The sequence below is a fragment of the Podarcis muralis genome, chromosome 3, assembly GCF_964188315.1.
Source record: "Podarcis muralis chromosome 3, rPodMur119.hap1.1, whole genome shotgun sequence".
NCBI lineage: Eukaryota > Metazoa > Chordata > Lepidosauria > Squamata > Lacertidae > Podarcis > Podarcis muralis.
The window spans coordinates 40,528,702-40,552,488 of record NC_135657.1 but is presented as its reverse complement, the minus strand read 5'-3'; the positions used below and the strand labels follow the sequence as shown (position 1 = coordinate 40,552,488).

Sequence of the window (23,787 nt, the reverse complement as noted above, 5' to 3'; positions counted from 1 at the left end):
AACAATGCAGTTCCCCCAACTTTTTACTTAACTTGCAAAGGAAAGGTAACATCATTAAACTAAAGAAGCAGGTATTAAAATGAGAACTAACTGGTACCCCACGCAAGGCTACACCCGGTTTCATTTGTTTTTCTTCTGCCAAATATGTTAATGACAAAGTGCATCTTTTACATCCACGGCAAACACTGGAAATCCTAGATGTTAATACAAAGGTTAATTATTTTAGTGTCCCCTGCTGAGTTCAGTCATGCTGAGCTGTGGTACTTATCTTTTATAGCACCAGTGTGCTGATCTGAAGTAGTGAACCATTTCTTTCAGTAAACATTATGAAACATGTGTGAGTAAGATTACAACTGTCAAACTATCAAGATAATGTTTCCACTGATGGATTCAATATCTTCCAGGATACATCCCAAGTCCACATGATGCTCTTGAGTGCAAAAGTTTTCACTGGGATCTGTACATTAGCAAATACATTGACTTGCATAAAATTTTCCATGGACAGAACAAGTAATTCTTCTTTAAGGAAGCATTATGACATTTTTACATCACCTTAGAAAGCAGCAAATTTTAAAAAAAAATGCTCTTGAAAATGTTTTCTTGTCTTTTGTTATTTATCCCTGCTGATTTAGAACTAGTCTCATAATAGTAAATAAGAACACACTCTTATCAACAGAGTTGTCACCAAAGAAAAATAAAGAATTCCACAGGAGTGGAATCCCCTGAACCCAAAGTTCATATGAACAATTTAAGTCTTTTCTCCCTCCAGTTTCCATCCAAATCTGCTCTAAGCCATCAGCAAAAGTACTAACATACATTGTGAAAGTACACTCAATTGTTGTGTTTACAGTTTGGGATGCAAGCAGCATGTTACATCTCAGGACATGACACTTCTTTCAAGACTTGCATAATATCTGCTTTGAAGAACAGGCTACTCACAAACCTAAGAATGTCCTAAATTGAGCTTGATGTAACCTACTAGAGTACTTAAAAAAAAAAAAGGAGTCCACTAATTTTCCTAGACTAAGCAAATTTAGTTGCTTAGCTTACAAGGAACAGAATGAAAAATTCAGCAAATATACACACAAAGTTGAAATGTAATAAACTGGTGCAGTATATGACACCACTGGAAAATGTACTTAAGTACATTATGTTCAAAAGCATAATTTTTACCACTGGAAGCATCCCACTGTCAAAAGCACTTACCCAATCATCACCTTTTCTTTAATCTCAGCATCTGTGCCGTTCACCATTGATTCTTGGTTTTTGTCATTTTCCCTGTCTGGACCATCACCTGAGAGACCCAGTAAAGTTCGTACCCGCTTTGACTTCACATCCAGTATGGTATCAGTGTATCCCACCTCTTGCAGATATCTGTATATATAGAAACCATGTCAATTGCTCGTGAGCTGTCAGCAAAGATGTTACAGTCAATCGCCACAATCCACCCAGAATCAACCAATAGATTGTGGTAAGAAGAAGAATGTAGCTGTGTGCTGACACAACAGGCTTACAAATCTTCTTGTGCCAGTTTCAGAGGGGATTGTCTCTTGCAGTACCAGTCTCTACAGTCCCCAAGAAAGGCAAAGAGCTCTGCTGTCTGCATATACACAATACTTTATTCATTATACTTGCCAAAAGAAACAAAAGTTCTCCGTGCATTTTCAACCCATTTTTTTTTTCATAAATACAGTTACTTTTATATAGGCAACTCTTTATAAGAAATTTTCCAAAATCAAAACCAATGCCTTACCAAAGCGTTCTTGGCCATTAGGCAAGTTTATAAGAATTTGTGTTCTCTCAACTGTCTATTCTACCAAACAGCATTTCCTTCTAGCTTCCCTTCTCACATGAATACTGCCTTACAATAAAGTCAGAAATTGATTAAATTTGCTTTTAATCTTTTTGCAATCCTTAAACTTTGGAGCAAAAAGGTTTCAAACATTATTGCAATGACCACAAAGAATAAATATTGCCATGCTTCTGACTTCCCTCACCTGTCACCCAGCCCTGCTGGTCAGTTCCAGTAAACTCAAGGCTCTTGGTGAAAGGAGTTCCAGTTCTCTCAATCTAGAACCAGAAGTTCCAAACAGGAACACTTAACATGGGGTTTTCAAGTGGGGAGGAGTGGAATGAGCAGCCTTCCATACCCAATCCTTATTGCTATCAGGACAGCGCAGAACTAATTTAAGAACCATCCTTCAAGTGTGACACACTTTAACCCCTCCCTATTTTTCTCATCACAAGCTATTCAAGTTTTAATCAATACCTCATCCTGCCTTCGTTATAATTTTGCTATCTATCCTCAGGGAAGAAGCATAGCTCAGCAGGAGAGCATGTGCTTTGTCTGTAAAAAGGTCCAAGGTTCAGTCCCAGATAGGAAAGACCCTCATCTGAAACCCGTTTTTAGGTCACTTACTGTCTGAGTAGCTGTCGTCCTTGTTTCCATATTAGCTGACTAGTTGGCTGTGACTGAACTTCAGTTTCATTCCCTTCATCTGAAATATTAAAACCAATATAGTTTTGAAACCTGCTTTTCGTAAGCAGTCTTGTACATTATAGCATGCTTAAAAAAATAAAATACTTACACTCTCTTAATTATTTATATCTGTAGAATAATGCACGTTTAATTCCTATATATCTGTGTTTTTGCAAGGATCTATACAACACAGGAGAACAAATGCAAACTGTACATAAGAATTCAGAACAGGGACATCAAAAGTTGTGATAAGTTTAACAACAGTATACCTTCTCCACCTGTTCACAAAGTGTCACACTCCCTCAAAAAGAGAAAGAAACCAAGTTGCTTTCGGTAATGAGGCAATTTTGAAACAATGGGTGCATATGCAGCATGCCAGCACAGGAGAAAACATAGCTACTAAGTATTTTCCTAATGTAACTTTCCTTAAATCTCCCACTAAGGACAGAAGGGCCAGCAAACTGTTTGTTAAGAGAGCACAAGAATTAAAACCAACAATAAGCATCCTCCTTAACATTGTTTTATATATTATGGCTCTGGCAGCATACAGGTGGTTTAATTTTAAGCCAAGGGGACAACAGCTATGAAGGCTAAGGTTAAATTTAGACAGACTTAATTGGAGAGAGAGAGAGAGAGGGAGATTTGCACGTGAAGAGACAGAGGATGTGCAGGGCAGGGCCAGTAGTCACACAGAACCCCTCAAAGCCTTCTATTACATACATATCAGACTAAGCCAATACATTTCACAAAACGGCAGCTTTTTCTCTTTTGCCCAGTCTCGTTTTCCTTTACACAAATCAACCCTTACCTGAATCATAGTTAGGAGGCTTCATGTCTCCCTGATTCAGCTCTGTGCCATATTTTAACTTGTGGTATTTAGCTCTATAAAGGAAAAGAAAAGGAGTAAATTAGTGTGTGAAAATGCTACCTGTCCTTTAGAAAAAGGACATGAAAATATTTTGCTCCCACTTGTTTCTTCAGTGTAAAATACATGCATTTTTCCTAGAAATGCCTTCTCTAAATCATTCTTTTTTAAACATCAGAAGCATTATGAGCCTTTGCTGTTGTTTTTCGTCATTCATATATGCTTGGCATATGAATTACTAACAATGGGCAAATTAATCTCACAAGGCCGGCTCCTACTGAAAGGACCAGTTTAGTTTGCCAAACCTGCAATCTAAAGACCTGAAAAATCCAATCCAGCTGTGCTTACCAAGTCTGCCAAACATGTAGGAGTTGCTGCCAAACCAAGAGACATAAACAAGCAATGCTGCCAGGAAAAGCACTGAGGCAGGAGCTCTCTCAAGGAGAAGGTTCTAATCTCGCACTGACCAGAAACATAACCCAAAAGGCCTACATAAAAATATGGGTATTGGGGTTTTTTTAGTACAGTATAGTACTTAAGGTATGAAAGTGAGTGAGACTGATTGTGGGCATGTATGACATATAAAAAGATGGGTGTCTTTTAAGGGTTATTGTTACATTTTAATCTCCTGACAATGTTAGCACTGAAATACACGAGAGCAGCTTTGAAATGTACTAGAAGGAGATATAGTACTGCAACTTGCTGGAGCATCCTGGGAGCAGTGCTCTGCTCACAGAAACTCTGGATCCAACACAATGCATAATAATTTATCAAAGTGTTACTCACAAGACCAACAACATAGGACAGAATCCAAAGAGCCATGCAGCTACTTCTGTGCTCTCATGGGAAGTGAACTTTTAAATTAAACAGTTCCCTCTAATGGAACTTGAAAATTACAGAGGCAGTTTATGACAGCATCACAATCTGCTGCTCCAAGTCAACATTTCTATTTGGTTAGCTCAAGTCCACAGGCTTGCTGAAAGTAGCTCTTTGGGTCACAAATTATAAAGTGTTTTTAAAAAAACAAACCACTTCTAGAAATTGTGTCCTTTATGCATCTTCAAAATATTCAGTAAAAGCAGTCACCCTAAATGACCCCAAAGGAATTGGTCAATTTGAGAGTTCACACAAGCAATTTAAGTTTCCTGCCTGGAGACCATCTGAACATAACTGCTAACTCTTTGTCTATCACAGAGGTAATGCCAGTTTCAGTTTGGCGGTAACCAGAAAGCAGCAATTTTGGATATAAATGGGAATATAAACAATAAACTAAACCTAAACTAAGCTATATTAGAGCATTCTGGGTTTAGGCATTAGAAAAGATAGAACAACAATACCAAAGCTTGCATTTTCCTTGATTGCTGCAACTCAAAGTTTTCCACAACACAGAGATAGACCAGTCACCTAACGATCATGCAAAATGCAGAACTAGCCAACATCCTGGAAAATGGTGGGAGACAGATGTTCAAATCTCCGTTCATCCATGAAGTTCAGTAGGTGGCCTTGGCTAACTCTCAGCAGCTCCTACCTCAAAGGGTCATGATGAGGGGGGAAAGTGTCCCCCTCCAAGCAGCCAAGAAAGCTTCTCCCAATGGTTATAGGGTTCTGTTGAATGGGGTGGACTATGGCACGACGAACTGAGGAAGGAAGTGGGTATCTGAAAACTGGATGGAGCACCTTCTGAAAGCTTTTGTGAAGAGGACATTTCTCTGAATCCAGCCCTAGTTTCTGGGAAGGAAGCAAAGTGCTCCACACTGGGCAAAAGATTCCTGCATTGCAGGAGGTTGGACTCGATGTCCCTTGTGGTCCCTTCCAACTCTACGGTTTCTATGATTCTATTTTTTTCTTAGTTATTTCCCATATCACCTGGCAGCTTGTGTGCTTTTTGAAGCCTTTTCTGGGCTGGTAATTTTTTAAAAGTCTAATTATGCCCTAGGTCTTTTCCCAAACACAGTTCAGCTGCAAGTCAGCAATGAGCAGCTCAACTGACATCAATATAGCAGTTCAATTGATTTATTCTGATACAGGATGCACATTTGTCAACACTGTCTTATAAACAAGTGCACTGGTCAGCTGTCTGGCTTAAATGCACATTAGTAATTTATTTGTTGACTTTCCCATCTTGACTTAGCCTCTTCTCATTTTATTGTGGATTTTAGCACATCAAGATACTTGTAAATTACATTGTGGAAATTAAAATAACTGATTGATTCCTTACATACCATATCTATATTTTCTGCATCTTCAGACTGACTATTCAATACTTTCTGTTCTTCTCGGTGCATTTAGTTTACCAGACATTTTTAAAATAACTTGACACATGGGCTCTGCTCCCTCTCTCTCATCAGGAAAGAGTTTAAGTCAAGCCTCACGGATGGGCAACAATATTAATATCTATAAAGTTAAGTATGGCTGAGGTTTTTGGCAAAATTATATTTTCTGCTGAACAGTTTGGAAAAGCCTGCACTTAGCTACAGGCTGTTTTGTGGTGAAGGCATGAATAGAGTCTGGAAGGTCAGTGTTGTTGCCTTTCGAAGACTGAGAAGCAGTTCCTATACTCACAGTTAACAATTCAGGGTTTAGAAAACTGGCACATACCTTTCTTGTTTAAGAGCATATTCCAGCATTTTTATTCTCCTCACTAGATCCTTCTTCAAATTCTCTTGACCTTTTCTTTCCCCTTGAAGAAAGGCAATTTGGGCCTGAAAGAGACAAAGATGCACCATAGGAGACCTCTTTTCAGAGTAGGTTTATAGGAAAAGCCTTCACATGATGCAGTCACTATTCTAAGAAAAAGCAACTGAGTCCTAGCACACAGAAAGGTAAAAGGTGGTATTATAATGCCACATGGTCAATAGTTTTAGGCTGTGTCCACACATTTAAAGCATATGACTTATGCCAAAGAATCCTGTAGCTTACCCCTCACAGATCTACAATTCCCTGCACCCTGTACAAATTACCTTCCCAGAATAATTTGGGAGAAACCATATGCTTTAAACGTGCTTCAGGTGTATGGCGTGCCTGCGGCTGTAATCACCATACATGGACTAAACCTTAAGCGTTGGTAAGGTAGTTATTAGCATGGGAAGACATGGTTTAACTGCAACATGACAAGCAGTGCATCAGTGATAAGCAAGCTTCAAAGGCTTTCATAAACAGCTGTACAGTGTACTGTGTATCTCTGGCAATAATGAAGCAAACTGTAAACCCGGTAATAAACTTTTTTAAAAAAATAGCAGGAGGAGGAAAAGCTGCAAACCACAATATAGTAGGCTGGCCTAACCATCAAGTGCCTGGTTGCGCACAAGATGCCTAAACCAAATCAGACTTTAGTATTTAGTACTGTATTTGGTATTTTAACAGAAGGAATGCAAACTGAAATGTACTAGGACTAACAGCCCCTTAAGGTTGTTTTGCAGCCACTCCCAAGGCTGCTCGCGACATTCCAGTTTATACACACCCTAGAAACATTACCAACAGGTTTTGCAAAGGCTTCTTGGCTATAAGGTCACTGCTCAGTCAGTTGCAGCAATTCCTAAAGGCCTGGAAGGGGGGAAGGGATGGAGCAGGGATACTGAATTGCTTTAGTCACTGCGTGGGGGGGGGCAGGGGAGAGCATGTCTTCTCCTTTTGTTCCAGTCCGACCTCAGTCAATAATATCAAAGGTAAAATACACCTTAGAATCTCTCTCAGCTCAGTATTGTGGGATGAGGGTGGGGAGAGAAGATTTATGGATCCTAAGAATTTCAGAATTAAAACAAAGGTTTAAAGGGCAAAACAATCTAACCAAGTCTCGTTAAAATTTCATTTATTAAAGCACACGTGTGTTTACAGCCCAAGCTTTAAGATCCAGCATTCCTTATACAGTTCATATAATCACAGAATTGTACAAGGGTCATCTAGTCTAACCACTTGCAATGTAGGAATCACAACTAAAGCATCTCTGACAGATGGCCCTCCAACCTCTGTTTAAAAACCTCCATTGAAGGAGAGTCTACTCCCTTCCAACGGAGTCTCTTCCACTGTCAAACAGCTCTTACAGTCAGAGAAATCTTCCTAATGTTTACTTGGGCTCTCCATTCTCATAGTTAGAATAAACTGGTTCAGTCCTGCCCTCTGGAGCAGGAGAAAACAAGCTTGCTCCATCTTCCATGAGACAGCACTTCAGATATTTGAAGATGGCTATCATATCACCTCTCTATCTCCTCTTTTACAGGATAAACCTATCTAACTCCCTCAACTGTTCCTCATAAGGCTTGGTTTCCAGACCCTAGTTCATCTTGGTCGCCTTCCTTTGCACACATTCTAGCTTGCCAATTGTTGGTATCCAGCTGTCTCAAGAGACAATGGAGTGTGCCTCTGGGGCCCACTCAAGTCAAACCGCTGGAGAATCACAGCACCTGCAGAGACCAGTAACCTATAACTGCTGCCTCTCATCTTGTTTTTACTGTGTAGGCAGAACCAAAGTGACCTCCTATGGAGCGTAAGCCTGTGCAGCATGTATGGAGGTCCTGGCTCCCCATATGATAAGACCTCCTTCTCAACCTCGCTGATGGAAAGCAGAGCAATACATTCTGCACCAGCCTGGCTGCAGGAGTTGCTGGAAGGAGATGTACAAGACACCATTCAACTGTTTTAGGGACTCGACTCTGGATTTGTGTAGGCTAAGCCTTTTCCTCTCCCAAAGATATCCCAAGGCTTAGGATCAGAGTTTTCCTTATCCTAGATTGGCTACCTTTGGAAGCCGCCCAGAGTGGCTGGGGAAACCCAGCCAGATGGGCGGGGTATAAATAATAAATTATTATTATTATTATTATTATTATTATTATTATTACCTTTCCAGGTTTACAAGCTCCATCTGCCCCATGCTCGTCAATACCCTTCTTAAATTGTGGTGCCCAGAATTGGACACAAGACTCCTGGTGTGGTCTGACCAAGGCAGAATAGGGCGGTACTTTTACTACACTTCTGTTGACACTATACTTCCATTGATGCAGCCTAAAATAGCATTAGCTTTTTTTGCTGCTGCACTCACTGTTGGCTCATGTTAAACTTGTGGCCTATCAGTTTTCAAAGCAAATCACTTTCATATGGGGGTACTCAGAAATAAAAACTAAGATCTATCACTGTGTTTCCAATCTTCTCCACCACCTACCATGCTGCTAGTTCTATAAACACAGGGTTGGACTGAATTGTTGATGCACATCGTGCTTTTCCCATCCTTTCTAACTTAAAGAGTTGTTGGCCCAGTTAGGACAGACATGCACCTGCAGATGTGATAGCAATAACAGCTGCAGACTTGAGTGCACAGATCAAGGCTCCCAACAACTTTGTACTTCCAAAGTACCATATTTTTTGCTCTATAAGACGCACCAGACCACAAGACGCACCTAGGTTTTGGAGGAGGAAAACAAGAAAAAATATATTCTGAATCTCAGAAGCCAGAACAGCAAGAGGGATCGCTGTGCAGTGAAAGCAACAAACCCTCTTGCTGTTCTGGCTTCTGGGATAGCTGCGCAGCCTGCATTCACTCCATAAGACACACACACATTTCCCTTTACTTTTTAGGAGGGAAAAAGTGAGTCTTATAGAGCAAATAAATACGGTAATTTTGGAAAATAAACAACACTGTACAAAATTTGAAAATGAAGCTCTCTCTTAATCAATAGCAAGGAATTTGCCTGAAACATGTTGCTAATGAAATAGCGTGAAGGCGGACTTAAACATTGATTGCCACTGTTTTTCTGGGGCCCAGGAACCACTTGGGACACACAGAACCTAATCCCACATTTAGTTCCTTTAAGGTCTGAGTTGTGGGAATGAAATCTTGCAGCTATTTAGTCAGAATCTTCAACCCCAAAAAGACAGATTAAATGAGACACAAACAAGAATCATCCCTTTATTACATACGAAAAGTAAGGCTTAGTTGGCTATCACCCTAAATCTCTTAAAAAAAAAAAAGCTTTCACTTTATGTCTTGAAAACTTGTTGCACAACCTGAGCTGGTAAGACTAATACATTTCTGAGGCTTTCGCCATCTTTTGCTGCACTCAATCTTTTTTCCAAATCGGATTCCATATTTAGCCAAATGCATACAGGCATGTGTGCACATATACATACACACATATGCACATACTATGCATTTAATTGTGCTCTAGACAATTAATCATTTCTGCAATAAAGTTAAGGGGGGAGGGAGAGAATCACATGACTGGAGTGCTATCAATGCTGTTTGCCAGCAGTGTGTTTATTATATATAGCCTGAAGGACTGTGGTATTATTAGAACAGGCGATGATTACAAAAACAAAACAGAAGACAGAATAAATTGCGATCCAAACAGTTGATGCAAAAGCTTCAAATACATTTGCATTTTAAGTCAAGACAGAAGATTTTGAATGATGTGGAGCACACTTTATTGACAGCTTTGGCTTGGGTCAGGTAGTTGTGTGTGTTTTTTCAAAGTGTCACATTGGAAAGGGGGAAAGTGCATTAAATTGCTCAGGTTATAGCATCTTTCCCATTCTGCATCTGTACTGGAACAGTTCTAAAGATGTTTTATCACTTACTGTCTCCCACCCTGCGCTCATTTGGGAGGAAGGGTGGGATATAAATTTAATAAATAAAATCAAATAAACAAAACATCAATAGCAAGTATATGCCAGAGCAGCATTAAATCACAAACTGATACAAGCCCTATTTTCAGTTGTGCTTAGAAACCCCAATGTGAGCTAGCAATAAGAAGAGGGACGCAGATTTGGAACTACCCTGGTGGATACATGTGTGGAAGGCTTACTCTAAGTGCAGCTTTCCCATGATGATCTCTTGGATCAACCAATGATTCTCCCACCTATCTAAGAGTGTAGTTTGCAATCTTTTGCAGAGCATTCAGAGCCCCTCAGACTTAAAGGGCTGTGATCAATGAAGTGTTCAGGTTTAAATCTCCAGTTTTTATTGTATTCAATTCTAGTAGCCCTTTTCGTATGTTTTTGCATACAAAATGCAGCTTTTGCACAGCACCTGCGCAAGGCATTAATATCGTTTGAAGGTTTACCTGAAAATCAATTAACAGTCTGGGTTAGATCCAGAGTTCTCATGAGCAGGGATGGCCCAAGACATTATGCTGCCACAGGCGGAATAGGAAATAGCACCTCAACCCCACATCAAGGTGCAAGGCTGGCCAACTGATTTTGGTACCCGAGACAGAAAATTTCATTAAGTGCCTCTCCCTCAGAGTACATACACAATAAAAATTAACCAGGTAACTAACCACTTCCTGCCCATTCATGACACCCAAAATCAGCTGCCTGAGGCACCATGCTCATGGGACACTCTCAATGAAGGAAAGGGAAGGCAATTGTTACTGATCCCTCCTTTCCCCTACAGTGCTGCTCAGAAGGATAGTGAGACCCCCGAGAAAAGGATGGGATACACTGCTGGGGGAATCAATACAAATCACCTCCTCGCTTCATCCATTGGGAGCCTCTGCTGGATCTCCATCCCTTCCACAAATGGAAGAAGCCGTTGCATTAGTGGAGGGACAAGTCTGAACAAGGGTCAGTACAAAATAATTCAATAATGGAAAGGATTCCTACTTGACTGATCCTAATATGCATATTATGAGAAACAAAGACGATATGGCAATTTGAGTTTTCAGTATATGTGCTGCTGTGCAAAACACACACACAAAAATCTGCTTCATTTTTTAAAGCACAGGAAAGCATTAACTCAAATCTATCTTTGATAAATGTGTGCTGGTTTCCTACACCCAGAGAGCTTATAAAAGAATTCATAAAAGGCTATTTTTTCTCATATTTTTAAAATGATAAAAAAAAAACTAAAGAAAATCAAAGGTTGTAATTACAGTATCAGTTTCTAGGTACCTTAAGTGCCTCTCAGTGTCGGCCTGCCCATTGAAGGAAGTCAACTTTGAATGGATTTCTCATATATGCCTGCTGATTGAGGTGTGGCAGGTAGTAATCAGACAGAAGGCTTTTTGAGTGATGGCAACTTGCTGGTGAAATTTTGCTGTCTTTTTTTGCCAGGTGGAAGAAAGCTTTTTTTTAAAAAAAAACATATTTATCCCTGAAAAATGGCAGTGCTTTTCCCTGGTGTTTTTAATATTTGTTGGGATACTGTGTTGTTTTGTATTTTATATGGATGGTTCACCTTTTTTTGTAAGCTACTCTGCGAAAGAGTGAGGGATAAATGTATTAAGTAAATAAACAGGGCAATACCGTTTGCATGAGCCGTCTTCTGTTCTGCTTTCTAAAGAGGAAGTAACCCTTTGCTTGACTGTGTACAGGGGCACACTGTTAGGCTCTACTCCGGTAATAAATACACCATTCCAACATAGGGTCATAAACTTCTACCAAAAACTCATTTTCTCGTCACCGAAGCAAAAGCAGCCATCAAGAGGATTTTTTTTTAAAGACATAAATTACCATTCACTTGTGACCAAAGACTGCTTAAACCAAGCAGTATTCTCAAAAACCATTGCTATTATGGTATGAGAATTTCCCACTCCCACAAACAGTGGGACAAACAGTACATCTACATTTATAGTACCATCTGCCTATAATCTACAGAGCGCTATTTCTAGAGGAGGAAAATTAACTTTCAGATGTCACCTTTCCAATCTGATGTACTTTCCCAAGGAGAAAATAAAATAAAATCTGCACAATTAGCAGTTGCTCCAGCAGAACCTTTCAAGATTCTATCTCAAGTGTTCACTGTTACTTTATTCCATTTCATTCTTCAATCTTTAGGAGGTAGAGAAATTCTATGCAGTGCTCAGAAAGCAGGCCCACTTCAGGAGAACTTAATCCTAAATAAATGTGCATAGAATTGCATTTAGTCTCAGAGATGCTTTAACTTCAAAAGAATATCATTGTATGATGGTGGCAGTAAATCAACCACAGCAATCCTGAAAGCTACTTCTGGTAATTTAGAAAATCCTGTGGACTTGGGATCTCCCAGAAATAAGAAGATCTCAAAGCCATCTGCCTGAAGTTTTAAAACTGATCATGTGGCATGGGGATTTGCCATTCCCCAGAAAATAGGAGTCCAGCAAAATGTGCCAAACAAGGTATGAGTTTCCTGGATTATAGCCAATTAATATTGAAAGCATTAAGTCTCACTTGCTCATGTAGAATAACTGTGAAAGAGAAACACAGCATAAGCTGAAATATAACATGTGAGATTTCTCTATTTGCATTAGGGGAAGGGATGTAGTTTAGTGGTAGGTACAGTATCTGCCCCCAGGATATCCAGGTAGGTCTGGGAAAGAACCCTGCCTCAAATCCCGGAGAGCTGATGCTAGTCAGTATAGGCAATACTGAACTAGATGGACCAAATAGTCTGACTCAGTAGGCAGTTTCCTATATTCCTAAGTGCACATAATACAAAGAACACAAACATGGACGCACATGTCAGTCAAACCCTATTGTCACTGCCTGAAATGACACTACTCGCCTGCGCAGGCAGTAATATTTAATTTTCCACTGAACTAGATTATCCTGAATCTAGAATGTCAGAGTTTAGAATACCAGAGAAGTGGCAGCTAGTCACAGAACTATTCCACAAATTGCAAGTCATTTACTCTTCACAGGTGAGAAACATAATTTAACCTGATTTTTCAATTCTTAGTTCAATAGGAACATTTGATTTTTTTCTATTTCTACTTGCACACTTTCAATCGTAGGAAGGCAACTAAAAATACTAAGCTTACAACAGACAGACTAGGACTCTTAATTCTGCTACGATTATAGTACCTTGTAGGGTTTTGGGCTATGAAATTTTAACGAACACAATAACCCCATAAGAGAGTACACTTTGCACTATTGTCACTACTTATCTGTCTTGGTAATGTTGCAACACAATCATACCCGTGGCTTTTCTGAAAGCAAATCCTATTGTGCACAATGGGGCTTACTCCTTGGTAAATGTATAAAGGACTGAACCTTTACAGCAAACTTAACCAGTAGCACTGAGCAAACATGGAGGTACATTCCTCCACTTTTCAATGCTTAAATAATCAGGATCACAATATGGGACGGAAAGTGTGGAGGGCATGCTCATCAAATTTGCAGATGACACCAAACTGGGAGGGGTAGCCAATGCCACAGAAGACAAAATTGGGATTCAAGATGACCATAACAGATTGGAGAACTGGGCCAAAACTAGCAAAATGAATTTCAATAGGGACAAAAGTAAGGTTCTACACCTAGGCAGGAAGAACCAGCTGCACGAATATAAGATGGGGGACACCTGGCTTGCCAGTAGTACATGTGAAAAGAATCTAGGGATTTTAGTAGACCACAAGCTTAACATTAGTTAATAGTGAGATGCATCAGCAAAAAAAGCTAATGTTATTCTAGGTTGCATCAACAAATGTATAGAGTCCTGATCGAGAGAAATAACTTTCCTGCTTTATTCTGCCTTGGTCGGACTACACATGGGAGTACTGCGTCCGGTTCTGGGTGTCATAATTTAAAAAGGATATTGACAAGCTAGAATGTGTGCAGAGGAGGGTGACCAACACGATCAAACCAAGCTTTATGTGGAACAGGTGAGGGAATTGAGTATGCTTAGCCTGGTAAAGACGAGACGAGAGAAGAAATGATAGCTATCTTCAAATATCTAAAGGGCCGCCACACGGAGGATGGAACAAGCTTGTTTTCTCCTACTCCAGAGGCTAGGAAGCAATGGATTCGAGTTAATGACCCTTGGGGTCCCTTCCAACTCTACAATTCTATGATTCTATGAAAAACATCTAATAGATAAACAAACACTTAAACCAATCAGCAGCACAAATAAAATACAGCAAATGGTGGAGAGAAAGGGTTTATAACCTTATTCTCTGCATACACAAATGCTAGCTAGCAACTACCTATACTAGCATTTATCTGCCCTGCTGTGTTAGATGAAAAGTACATCCTGATCTCACAGTGGCCAACTATACACCTAGAAGAAGTCTGCAAGCAGGATGGGACAGGACTCCAAGTGTGGTTGTATCATAGCTTTGAAAATGGCATTATGACAGGGCAGTTTTATTTTCAATTCCTTTCTTAATTCTCTCTAGCACAAAATTTAGCAAGGTGTCTTTCCTGGCCAGTCACATGTAAGCATATATGTGAAGTTGCAATGTTTTGCCCCAATGTGCCTTATACTTGCTTACATGATTCACATTTGCCATTTCAATGCAAATCTGTTATTGATCCTTGATTGTTTTCCCAACCATCTCTGTGGCAAACTACCATCCGCTAGTACAGCTAATGAGCATCTCAGAACTCATGCTATCTATGGATGATAGTGAAGTGCACATTTTTTTGCTTCAAATGACACAACAACCTCTCATGTGGAATAATAGCAGAGGCTATTCTACAATATTAGATAACCATGAACCGCTCAATCAGCCTTTGCTCAACCTGAAAAAGGAGACACAGCAGAGATAAGTGCCTTCACCAGGGACTTTATGCAGCCTATGACAAGATCAGGCTTGAAGACTTACAGGCAGCTCCCGTTTTGGACGCAACCAGTACGTGTGTGATCCTGCACAAGTGCACATATCCCGAACCCAGAAGTAACCCAGAAACGTCATAACGACATCACTGAAATATCACTAAAAGGGAGGAACTGGGGGTGGGGGTGGGGGCTTTATGCAGGCTTTTTCAATGGGTTTCCGATTTCATATAATTTCACACAAGCACACAATGACCTGCAATGCAATCCCTGCATAAATGGGGAGTTGCCTGTACTACCAAGTCCAAGTTATGTTGGTAGCTTCTTGCACAATCTGGAATGCAGAAGGAATCTTCATCCTGTTACACTTGTACATTTAAGGCTTTTAAGAACCCACTAAAAATTGAAATACCTAGTAAAGGCCACAGTAATTGAACCACCTGCTGAGCAAAACTCCCACTGTAGCTAGTGTGTCTACTACAGAGCATGCTGTTTGGAGATCTTAAAACCTTCTATCATAAGCGTCAGTGATTCTCCCCCACCTTCCTTCAACTTAGGGTCCAAAGGCTTGTCACAATATCCCAAGATGTAAGAACATGCAGCAAACTCCACACCTTGCAGGTTTTGTCTAATTTTGCACATGTATGCCTATACTGACAGAACATGCATGTGTATATCCTTCCATTCCACTTTCTTTACCAACCAGTCTGACATAAGATTTTTCACACATGGTACAAACACATCAAAGAAGTGCTTCTGAAATGCTTGAGAATCATAAACCTTGCTACAGCTCCTTACAATAGGGAGCCCTGTTTCCATCATCCAAAGAAACTAAATGCCGCATCAGAAAAAACCCTTACTGACCTCACACTTTCCCCACAATAAACCAACTGCCAAATTTGCATCCCATTCAGCCAACATATTGTGGGGCTTTGGTGCAACCTTTTTTGCCAGAGAGCTCAAATTGGTATCTGTAAATGATGTTCACTTTTCTCATTTAATCCCTACAACACCCCTGTGAGGTAAGTTAGGCAGAGAAGCAGCGACTGGCCCCAAGACACCCAGGGAGCTTCATGGCCATGTGGGAATTTGAACCCAGGTCCTAGACCGACACTCTAACCACTACTGGCCTCCATGAAAGATGGGTGAGTGGGCACAGAGAAACAGGGAGCAGGCCCTTGCCATTTGAATGGAATTGCCTTCAGCGGGTGAGGATATTAATATCACTCTATTTTACAGGACTGTTGTAAGTATTTCTCAGACAATGTATGTGATGTGCTTTGAAAAATGTTCACACATACTGAGTCAACATTCCAAAACAAAGCTGTTTTACATGCGGGACGCATCAATTCTATATTGGTTAAAGACAACTAACAGACATCACACAAATCTCTGATAATTTCCTTCTCAAAAGGGTAGTACTTGGGAGAGCAACTACCAGATCACATCCTCTCTCCTTTTCTATTCCCATGTGGAGCAAGGAGGCACATACACAACTCATGTTCTGCTGGGACCAAAACCATAATATTATCGAGGCACCAAGCATCTGTGCATCCTACAGGCAAGCCTGACCCAAGCTAACAGTTGTCAAAGGAAGCTCTCCTGTTAGCCCCTTCCTGCCTAACACTAACCAGGGCTTTGCTTCTTCAGAAGAAAGACCCCGCCAGCTTAGACAAGCTAGAAACCCTCCCCGAAACCCCCAGGTTGCGAGTGCGCGCTGACAGTAATCACTCAAGGCAAAGGCGCTCTGCATATACTCAGAGGCACACTCCTCCTCCACAGTTCCGAGGCTAAACCCTCCAACCGATGGGGAAGAACGGAGAAGAGAGGGATGGGTGAGGGAGGGAGGGATGGGTGAGGGAGGGAGGGAGGGAGGAGAGAAGAACAGCAGACAGGTCCGGGCGGAGAAGGGGAAGGAAGAGTCGGGCGTGTGGAGATGTTTGCATAGAAGAGGCGGCGGCCCGGACGAGGCGAAAGGCGAGGGGAAAGCGGCCGGACGGTACCTGCAGCTCCGCCCGCTCCGCCTCCCACTCGGCTCTCTCGGCCTCGAAGCGGCCCCACTCGTGCTGCAGGAAGTGCAGGATGCCCGGGACGCTGTACTGAGCCCGCGCCGCAGAGGCCGGAGCCGGGACCGCCGAGGAGCCTCCGGCCGCCGCCGCTACGGCTGCAGCCGCCGCCGCCGCCGCCTCCCCCGGCTCCAGCCCTTGCCCGGCCCCGCCCGGAGGCGGCGGCAGCAGCAGCGCGTTGTTGTTGTTGTTGTTGCTGAAGAAGACCCCGGGCCCCGCCTGCTCGTCCATGGCCGGAGCCGTCGCCGCGGCCCGAGGCCGCCACGCAGTCCCCACCGCCGGGCAGCCCCTGGAGCCGCCGCCGCTGACGCCGACGCCGACGACGCCCGCGCCCCGCTAGTCAGGCAGCCGCGTCTCAGTGGAAGCAGCAACAAACTGGGCGCGTCCTGCCCGCCGTCAGACGCCTGACAGCCGCCCCCGCCGGCTGCTACGGCGCCCGGCTAGGGACACGGCAGAGGGAGGGAAACGAGCGTTGAGAGGGCGGGCCCGGGGCATGCTGGGAAATGGAGTTCGTTTTGTTTTCCGTCCGGTTTCTGGAATCGAGAGCGGGGCGCCGAAGGCTATTCTATGCAAGTCGCTAGTCGCAAATGGATTCTGTAACTGCCCTTCCGTACCGTTTTCTCTGCTCAGGATTAAATGGCTGCGAATAGGAGAGAGTTGACTGTGCATCATTCGTGGTCGGGAAGAAAGGAAGCTATGCTGGTGAAATATCACTTAAAAGCTCTGAAGTTTCCTTGAGGACTGAACATGCTACTTCTGAATAGTCTACGGTCGGGTGCACTGGGATTTTAGATATTTAAAATGCAAACATATGTTAAAAAGGGGGGAGGCTACACGTGCACAAGCATCTTACAAAAATAATTATGCAGACGCTTGTATTTGATCCCTGTTTACACAACCTATCGATACTCTAGGAGCCTCTTTGAAGCTAAAATCAGGGCTGATCCTATTAGGCAAAAAAGAGGCGACTGCTACAAGCGATGTTTGGAGCCGGCGTGGTGTTGATGGGAGCAGAGGCGAAGGGCACGAGGTCTCCCCTTCCCAGTACAGAATCTGATCAAACTGGGAATTGACTCATTCTACACCACTGGCAATAGCGGAAACAGCGTCCTCTGCTGCAGGTGAAGGACTGACCACCTAGCTGCGCACACACCTCTGTCCTTCATAAGCTCGCCCCTGGTCCCAGCACCTGACTCCCTGAAGCAGTTGCTTCTGCTTCCGTCCAATGGAGACATTGTTTGATTATTGATTCCTCTCTTCCCCTAGATAAACAGATGACATTTATTGCCAAGTCTATAAATGATGCCTATGCTTTGTTGTGTTTACATCCACCTTTCCTCTAAGCTCAAGGTGGCCTTCATGGTTCTCCTCCTCGGCTCTTCCTCATTTTCTCCTCAGAAAACAACCCTATGAGGTGAGTTAAGCTAAGACTGGGCCAAGGTCACCCAATGAACTTCCTGAGTAGGGTTTTGCGCTTTGGTCTCTTAGTCCAACATGCTAACCACTAAACCACAGCCTGACAAGGATAAACCTTCACAATGCAACCCAATCCAGACACTTTACTGAAAACCTTCACTAGTTATTTGTTCATTTCTTTGACTAAGAGAAGGTCTGGAGAACTAATCCTATGCAGAATTTCACATTCTTCTTTGATTAGATCAGCCACCCTTCAGGTTGTGGGTTAGTTCTTCATAGAACAACTGTGAGATATTCTTATGGTATTTTTATTTCTTTTGTTCCTCTACATTGATTTCCTGGATTCGTCGTCTCCTCCACAGTACTGAGCTCCTCCTGCAGTACTGAGCTCACAGCCGTTTCAAAGCATCTAATAATTTTTTGTGTTATTTAAACCTTGTTTTCAAGAAATACTACATTAAAAAAAAACTTGGTTGTATTCATAACAGCTATTCTGGTTTGCTTATCCTTTGTGTACTACTAGATATGAAGACATTTTAAAAGTGTGCAAACTACATTTTAACTCCTTCTGCACTCCAGTGCAACTATTCTGAGTCCAGGATTCAAATTCCTGAAACAGCCAGGCTCGCTTCTCGATGCGATAGTGGCCTTCTAGCTAAGCATTGTTAAGGTAACAAAGGAAGCGGCTCTGTGCCTTTCTTTTAGCAGTGCCTTTTTTTCAGCAGAGACTACTGCTCTGGAGCTCAGCTGAGGAAAAAGAAGAGACTTCCAGGGAGTAATTGGTTAGACACCCGCATTCATTTGCCTCCTTTATTTTAAAATTTGATCCTTCACCATTTATATTGGGCAGATTTGAGTTGAAATAGGCTTCCCACTGGATTGGACCACAGAGGTTTTGGGTCAGGAATATCTAACTCTAGAATCTAGAGACTAAGATTAAGGATGACCATGCAACACTATTCCTGAAGATCCCAACAAGTTGCATATTATGGTGCAATCATTGTTAAACTGACCTGATTTTTGTGCCAACAAAGACACAGCTTATGTCAGCCTCTCCTAGTCATCCAGTCCCACTTTATAGGGTGGTTTTACTGAGATAAATGGAAAACTGGTATTATTAGACTAAAAACAAACAAAAAACTACAGCCTAAAAGTTAAAAACAAAATTAACTTCAAAGAGTTGCAATTATTACATAATGATCACTTATTAAGAAAATATATGTTTACTGTCACAGTTGGTTTGCTTAAGTACTGCAGTATGTGCTTTGCTGTCACAATTAGAGCTCTGACAAGCAGAGATTTTCAAGTAGGATGGGGTGTTCATAAGCCTCAAGCCCTGCCCCCCCATCCTACTTGAAGGAAGCTCGGTTAGGAAGCTTGCAGAGTTGGAATAATGTCTCATAATCAGAAGGAACAGACCAAAGCTATACACCAGAGATGGTGAAGGGCAGCGGATTACACCTACCACTGTCATGAACCAGTCTCCTTCCAATAAACTATTTTGGTATTAGGAGTTGCTGTGACAACCATATCCAGTCTTCTGTCTCCTACATGCATTCTTTGTGCAGTTTGGATGCAATTCTATGCATATAAAAAAAACACCCTGCCAGCTGGCTTTTATACAAACGCTGTTTGCATCCATCTCTTATCTTCATTGTGGGCCACAATAGTTCACATTTCTCATAGAACACTTTTAGTATGTTTAAAGTATGAAAATAGATTATCAGGCTAGTTGGGTAATAATTTCATTTTTGAAATTGTCAGGGATCCGTAAGTTTTGAGAATCATTAAATATATATATGATCTAAAACAGGCTGGACAAGATATATATATATCTTGTCCAGCCTGTTTTAGTTATAAAGATCATTCAGTAACTCCCACACTATTACTGCAAACAGTTCAGGAATCTATGACAACAAAACAGCCCTACCCTTCAGAAAAATCCATTAACTTAGAGAACTGATCTTACGTAATGTGCGAGGCCCGCAGACATTTCTCAACCAGAAGCACGAAAATGTTTCTAAGATCAAACTAGATTGTGGAAAGCTTGTGGAAAGCTCAAACAGGGGCTTAGTGTTAGCAGAGAATGAACACCATCTACTGCCCATTCACTTTATGGTCCTGTACTAGCTTTACCAGAGGAAAGCAAGGCTCCTTTGTGAAGCAGAAGATTCTGTTGTTCAATGAAACTGTTTTAGTTGCTGGTCCTTTTTTTTAACAGAAGACCTATGTATTATGAAAATCAATTTTATCTCCTTATAGAAAATGCTTTCTGTACAGTGGTACCTCGGGTTACATACGCTTCAGGTTACATACGCTTCAGGTTACAGACTCCACTAACCCAGAAATATTACCTCGGGTTAAGAATTTTGCTTCAGGATGAGAACAGAAATCATGCTCCGGTGGCACAGCAGCAGCAGCAGGAGGCCCCATTAGCTAAAGTGGTGCTTCAGGTTAAGAATAATTTCAGGTTAAGAACGGACCTCCGGAACGAATTAAGTACTTAACCCGAGGTACCACTGTACTAGATAACAAGCTGCTGGTGTGGTCTGTGTTTGTGACATATAATTGGCAATAAACTTGCTGCCTAAGAGTACACCTCTTTTAGTAAAGAACCAAATAATGTGGGGGGAAAGAAACATAGGGTCTTGGCCTCTTGTTTGTCTTTCCATGGATCATCTTGGTCTATAGTAGTCTTGACAGGAACATTTGCAAAAAGAAGTGCAATTTTGTCACATTTTTGTTCTATTAAGTATTTTTCACAATGGAGTTTTGATTGCAATGTTGTGTGTATTTTTTGTAAATGATATCCACACATTATGCCTGTTACAAAGAGGTATCTATCCACCATAGCATGCATCTGACAAACTGGATTTTAGGTAAATGCAATATTATGCTACAATAAATGTGTTGGTCTTAAAAGATACCAAAGATGTCTTCTTGTTTTTGTTGTAGCAAGACAAATATGGCTACCCCTGTCGAATCTGGCTATAGCCAGTGGTTCTTTTTTTTTTTTTTTTTACATGACATAACAGGCTTGACAAATTGTGTATTGTGTATCTGACATTACTAGATAAATACTAATGTACACGAATTTCCTACTCTCCCCCTCAGGGAAGGCACTTCCTGTTTTGCTGCTTGACCCTGCTAATGCCCCACTGCCACCCCACAAGCCTCCCTTACCTGTGCTGCTGGAAACCAGTGCTGCTTTTCTGCTAGCAGTGAAGCATTCAAAGCGACTGCCTCACCTGGCCTTGTGGGCAGGCCTGCCCTTTCCCCCCTCACGTCAGTGAATTTGCCCAGGGAAAATAAATATATACCCAGCTTTTATAACCACACACTGAACCTGATATTTCTAAAAGTCTAAAAATAAAGGCCACCAAGTAACACACAAAACACTTTGTTACAGGAGATAGTTTAACACAGACTCAGATGCATGATCAAACTTAGTCCATTTCATAAAAATCTATGTACATATAGATAATATTACATCCCTTAAAATGCACAGATTTCAAGTTATAACACACACCTAGGAACATAAACCCCTAGTGGATAGCCACAGACAAACAATGCAAAAATACAGAGAGTGCTATTCAGTAACACAAAAGGAATGATATATTGCATGGTGATCGATTTTATGATTGGTTCCAACAAGAATAAATCAGAAAAAGCTAGTTTTAAGTTTAATTGTTGGAGTGGAAGGTACTGTGGGTGGTGGTTGCCTGGCAGCTGCCTTTGCTTTGCTTGCCTGGCTTGCTCGCACTGCAGTTTCCAGCCGTATTTTCAATTCCGGGGCTGCTCCCATGACTGTCTTGAATGCATGAGGATAAAGGGGTCCAATGCGTGTTAGGTCTTGGAGGGCAAACTCATGAAGTTCTTTTGAGACCACAGATGCAGAAGAGAAAGCATTCTCATTCAGTAAATAAGAAATAAGGGTGGGGACAAGAAGCGCAAGCAGCGGGACTCCTAAGGAGAGAAAAAAAGAACAGATTTAAAATTATGGACTTGAACTCAGAGCATCATGTTCACTTATTTCTGTTAAAGAATAAAAACTCCAAAATCTCAATCCATTTCTGACTAATACAAATCCAAAAAGGAAAGCTGAAGAACTATTTTTAGGACCGCCTCGCAACTCCACACTGTGCTCAGTTCCAGAACAGCCAAATGTTTCCCTAAGGTACTGCGTTACCATGGGGGCAGATATAGGATAAAACTACATTTAGCAATATATAACCTGCAGAAGAACAGGTGGCATTTATTATATCTTCGTTTTGATTCTGTTGAATTATCATAGCATATCACAAAGCATGTAACCCGCACTATTACAGATTTGTTTGCTGACTGCACTCTGAAGCACAAGCGAACCATCTGCATGTGCAGACCCCCTTTGCTCCTTTTCACTGAAAGAGCCATCTTGGTTTTTAAAAATCAATAATGCAACATCCGCTTCACCAATTGAAACAAATAGGTGAGCTTTTTAGAACGTGAGAGTTCCATGCCTATTACAGATTCAGACTAGGGTGATTGGGATATATTGAAATGTATCTCCCGGAAACAGAAAAGGGAGGAAAGTGAATTTTACACCCCTCCCCCATTTCTCCTGCAGCTGCCTGTGCTTCCTCCTACACTGTTTCTAAGAGTTAGTCAAATCTTCTGGAGCCGGTATTTCTTGGCAGAGGTGGAGACACACAGTGGGAAAGGGGAGCAGCTATTTTTTGCTGACTTACTCTTCCACTCATGGAAGCCTTTACTGGGTCAAATAATTTGTGATTGAAGGGGACACAATTGGATACAGTCCATGATACAGTCCAATTCATAATTTCTTTGGGAAAAGCCACATTCTAGGGTAGTGTGTTCCAAACCTGGGAGCATTTATTTTCCTTCCTTAAAATTGAAGGCGACGTTGCTTTTGGGAGTCCACTAGGTCTGTTAGCAGTGAGATTGATTGAACTAGGAAAATACAGCATATCCTCAGTGCATTAATGACATGATTAGTAATCATGCTGTATAGTATTTAAAATTAAACACCAGGTGTAGGTTTAATCCTTGTCTCCCCAGCCACAGTCTATGAAACCATTCCTCCCACTGTGACAATTAGCTTTAGAAAAAGAACTATTACAGGTACTGTACAATTTGAGAATTATTATTCAAGCTACTTACTATTCTGTTCTTCTCCAAGAGCTACCAGGGTTTCAAGAACTTTGATTCCTTCCTGGACTGCTAAAAGTTCCATTTTGTTGTTTGGGCGGTTGATCTCTACACTTTTCAGTTTCTCAACCATTATTGGTGCCAGCGAATGGATATATGGGGTTGAGAGGGCTCGATTGGTGTGTTGGAATACAGAAAGCAGAAGCTGGTAGCATTTGGCTTGAACCTAATCACAATAAAAAAGGATTGCTGTGTTAGTTTAGGGTTGGTAGTGAAACCATCACAATGTTAATAATGGTTCATGAAAGAAAAGTGAAAACAAGGCAATTCAAATGGTCAAGTAACCTGGTAA

At 41.5% G+C, this 23,787-nt stretch overlaps 2 protein-coding genes across 5 annotated transcripts in view; both read right to left on the bottom strand.

Moving 5' to 3' along the window:
• STRN (striatin) overlaps positions 1–17,298 on the bottom strand; it is a 53,261-nt gene extending 35,963 nt beyond the window's left edge. For 2 of the 3 annotated variants that reach the window (XM_028724210.2, XM_028724211.2), the window contains exons 1-5: positions 16,809–17,297; positions 5,943–6,046; positions 3,288–3,361; positions 2,420–2,498; positions 1,207–1,374 (exon numbers count right to left, since the gene is read on the bottom strand). In XM_028724210.2, the coding sequence (XP_028580043.1) occupies positions 1,207–1,374; positions 2,420–2,498; positions 3,288–3,361; positions 5,943–6,046; positions 16,809–17,102 (719 nt within the window). In that variant the 5' untranslated portion in view covers positions 17,103–17,297. Of the gene's footprint in view, positions 1–1,206; positions 1,375–2,419; positions 2,499–3,287; positions 3,362–5,942; positions 6,047–16,808 lie in introns of all 3 variants that reach the window. The other variant, XM_028724209.2, reaches the window with a different exon arrangement.
• A 4,373-nt stretch (positions 17,299–21,671) lies between these two features.
• Positions 21,672–23,787, bottom strand: part of HEATR5B (HEAT repeat containing 5B) — a 45,083-nt gene continuing 42,967 nt past the window's right edge. For both annotated transcript variants that reach the window (XM_028724203.2, XM_028724204.2), the window contains 2 exons: positions 23,448–23,661; positions 21,672–22,253 (listed from right to left, as the gene is read on the bottom strand). In XM_028724203.2, the coding sequence (XP_028580036.2) occupies positions 21,949–22,253; positions 23,448–23,661 (519 nt within the window). In that variant the 3' untranslated portion in view covers positions 21,672–21,948. The remainder of the gene's footprint in view (positions 22,254–23,447; positions 23,662–23,787) is intronic.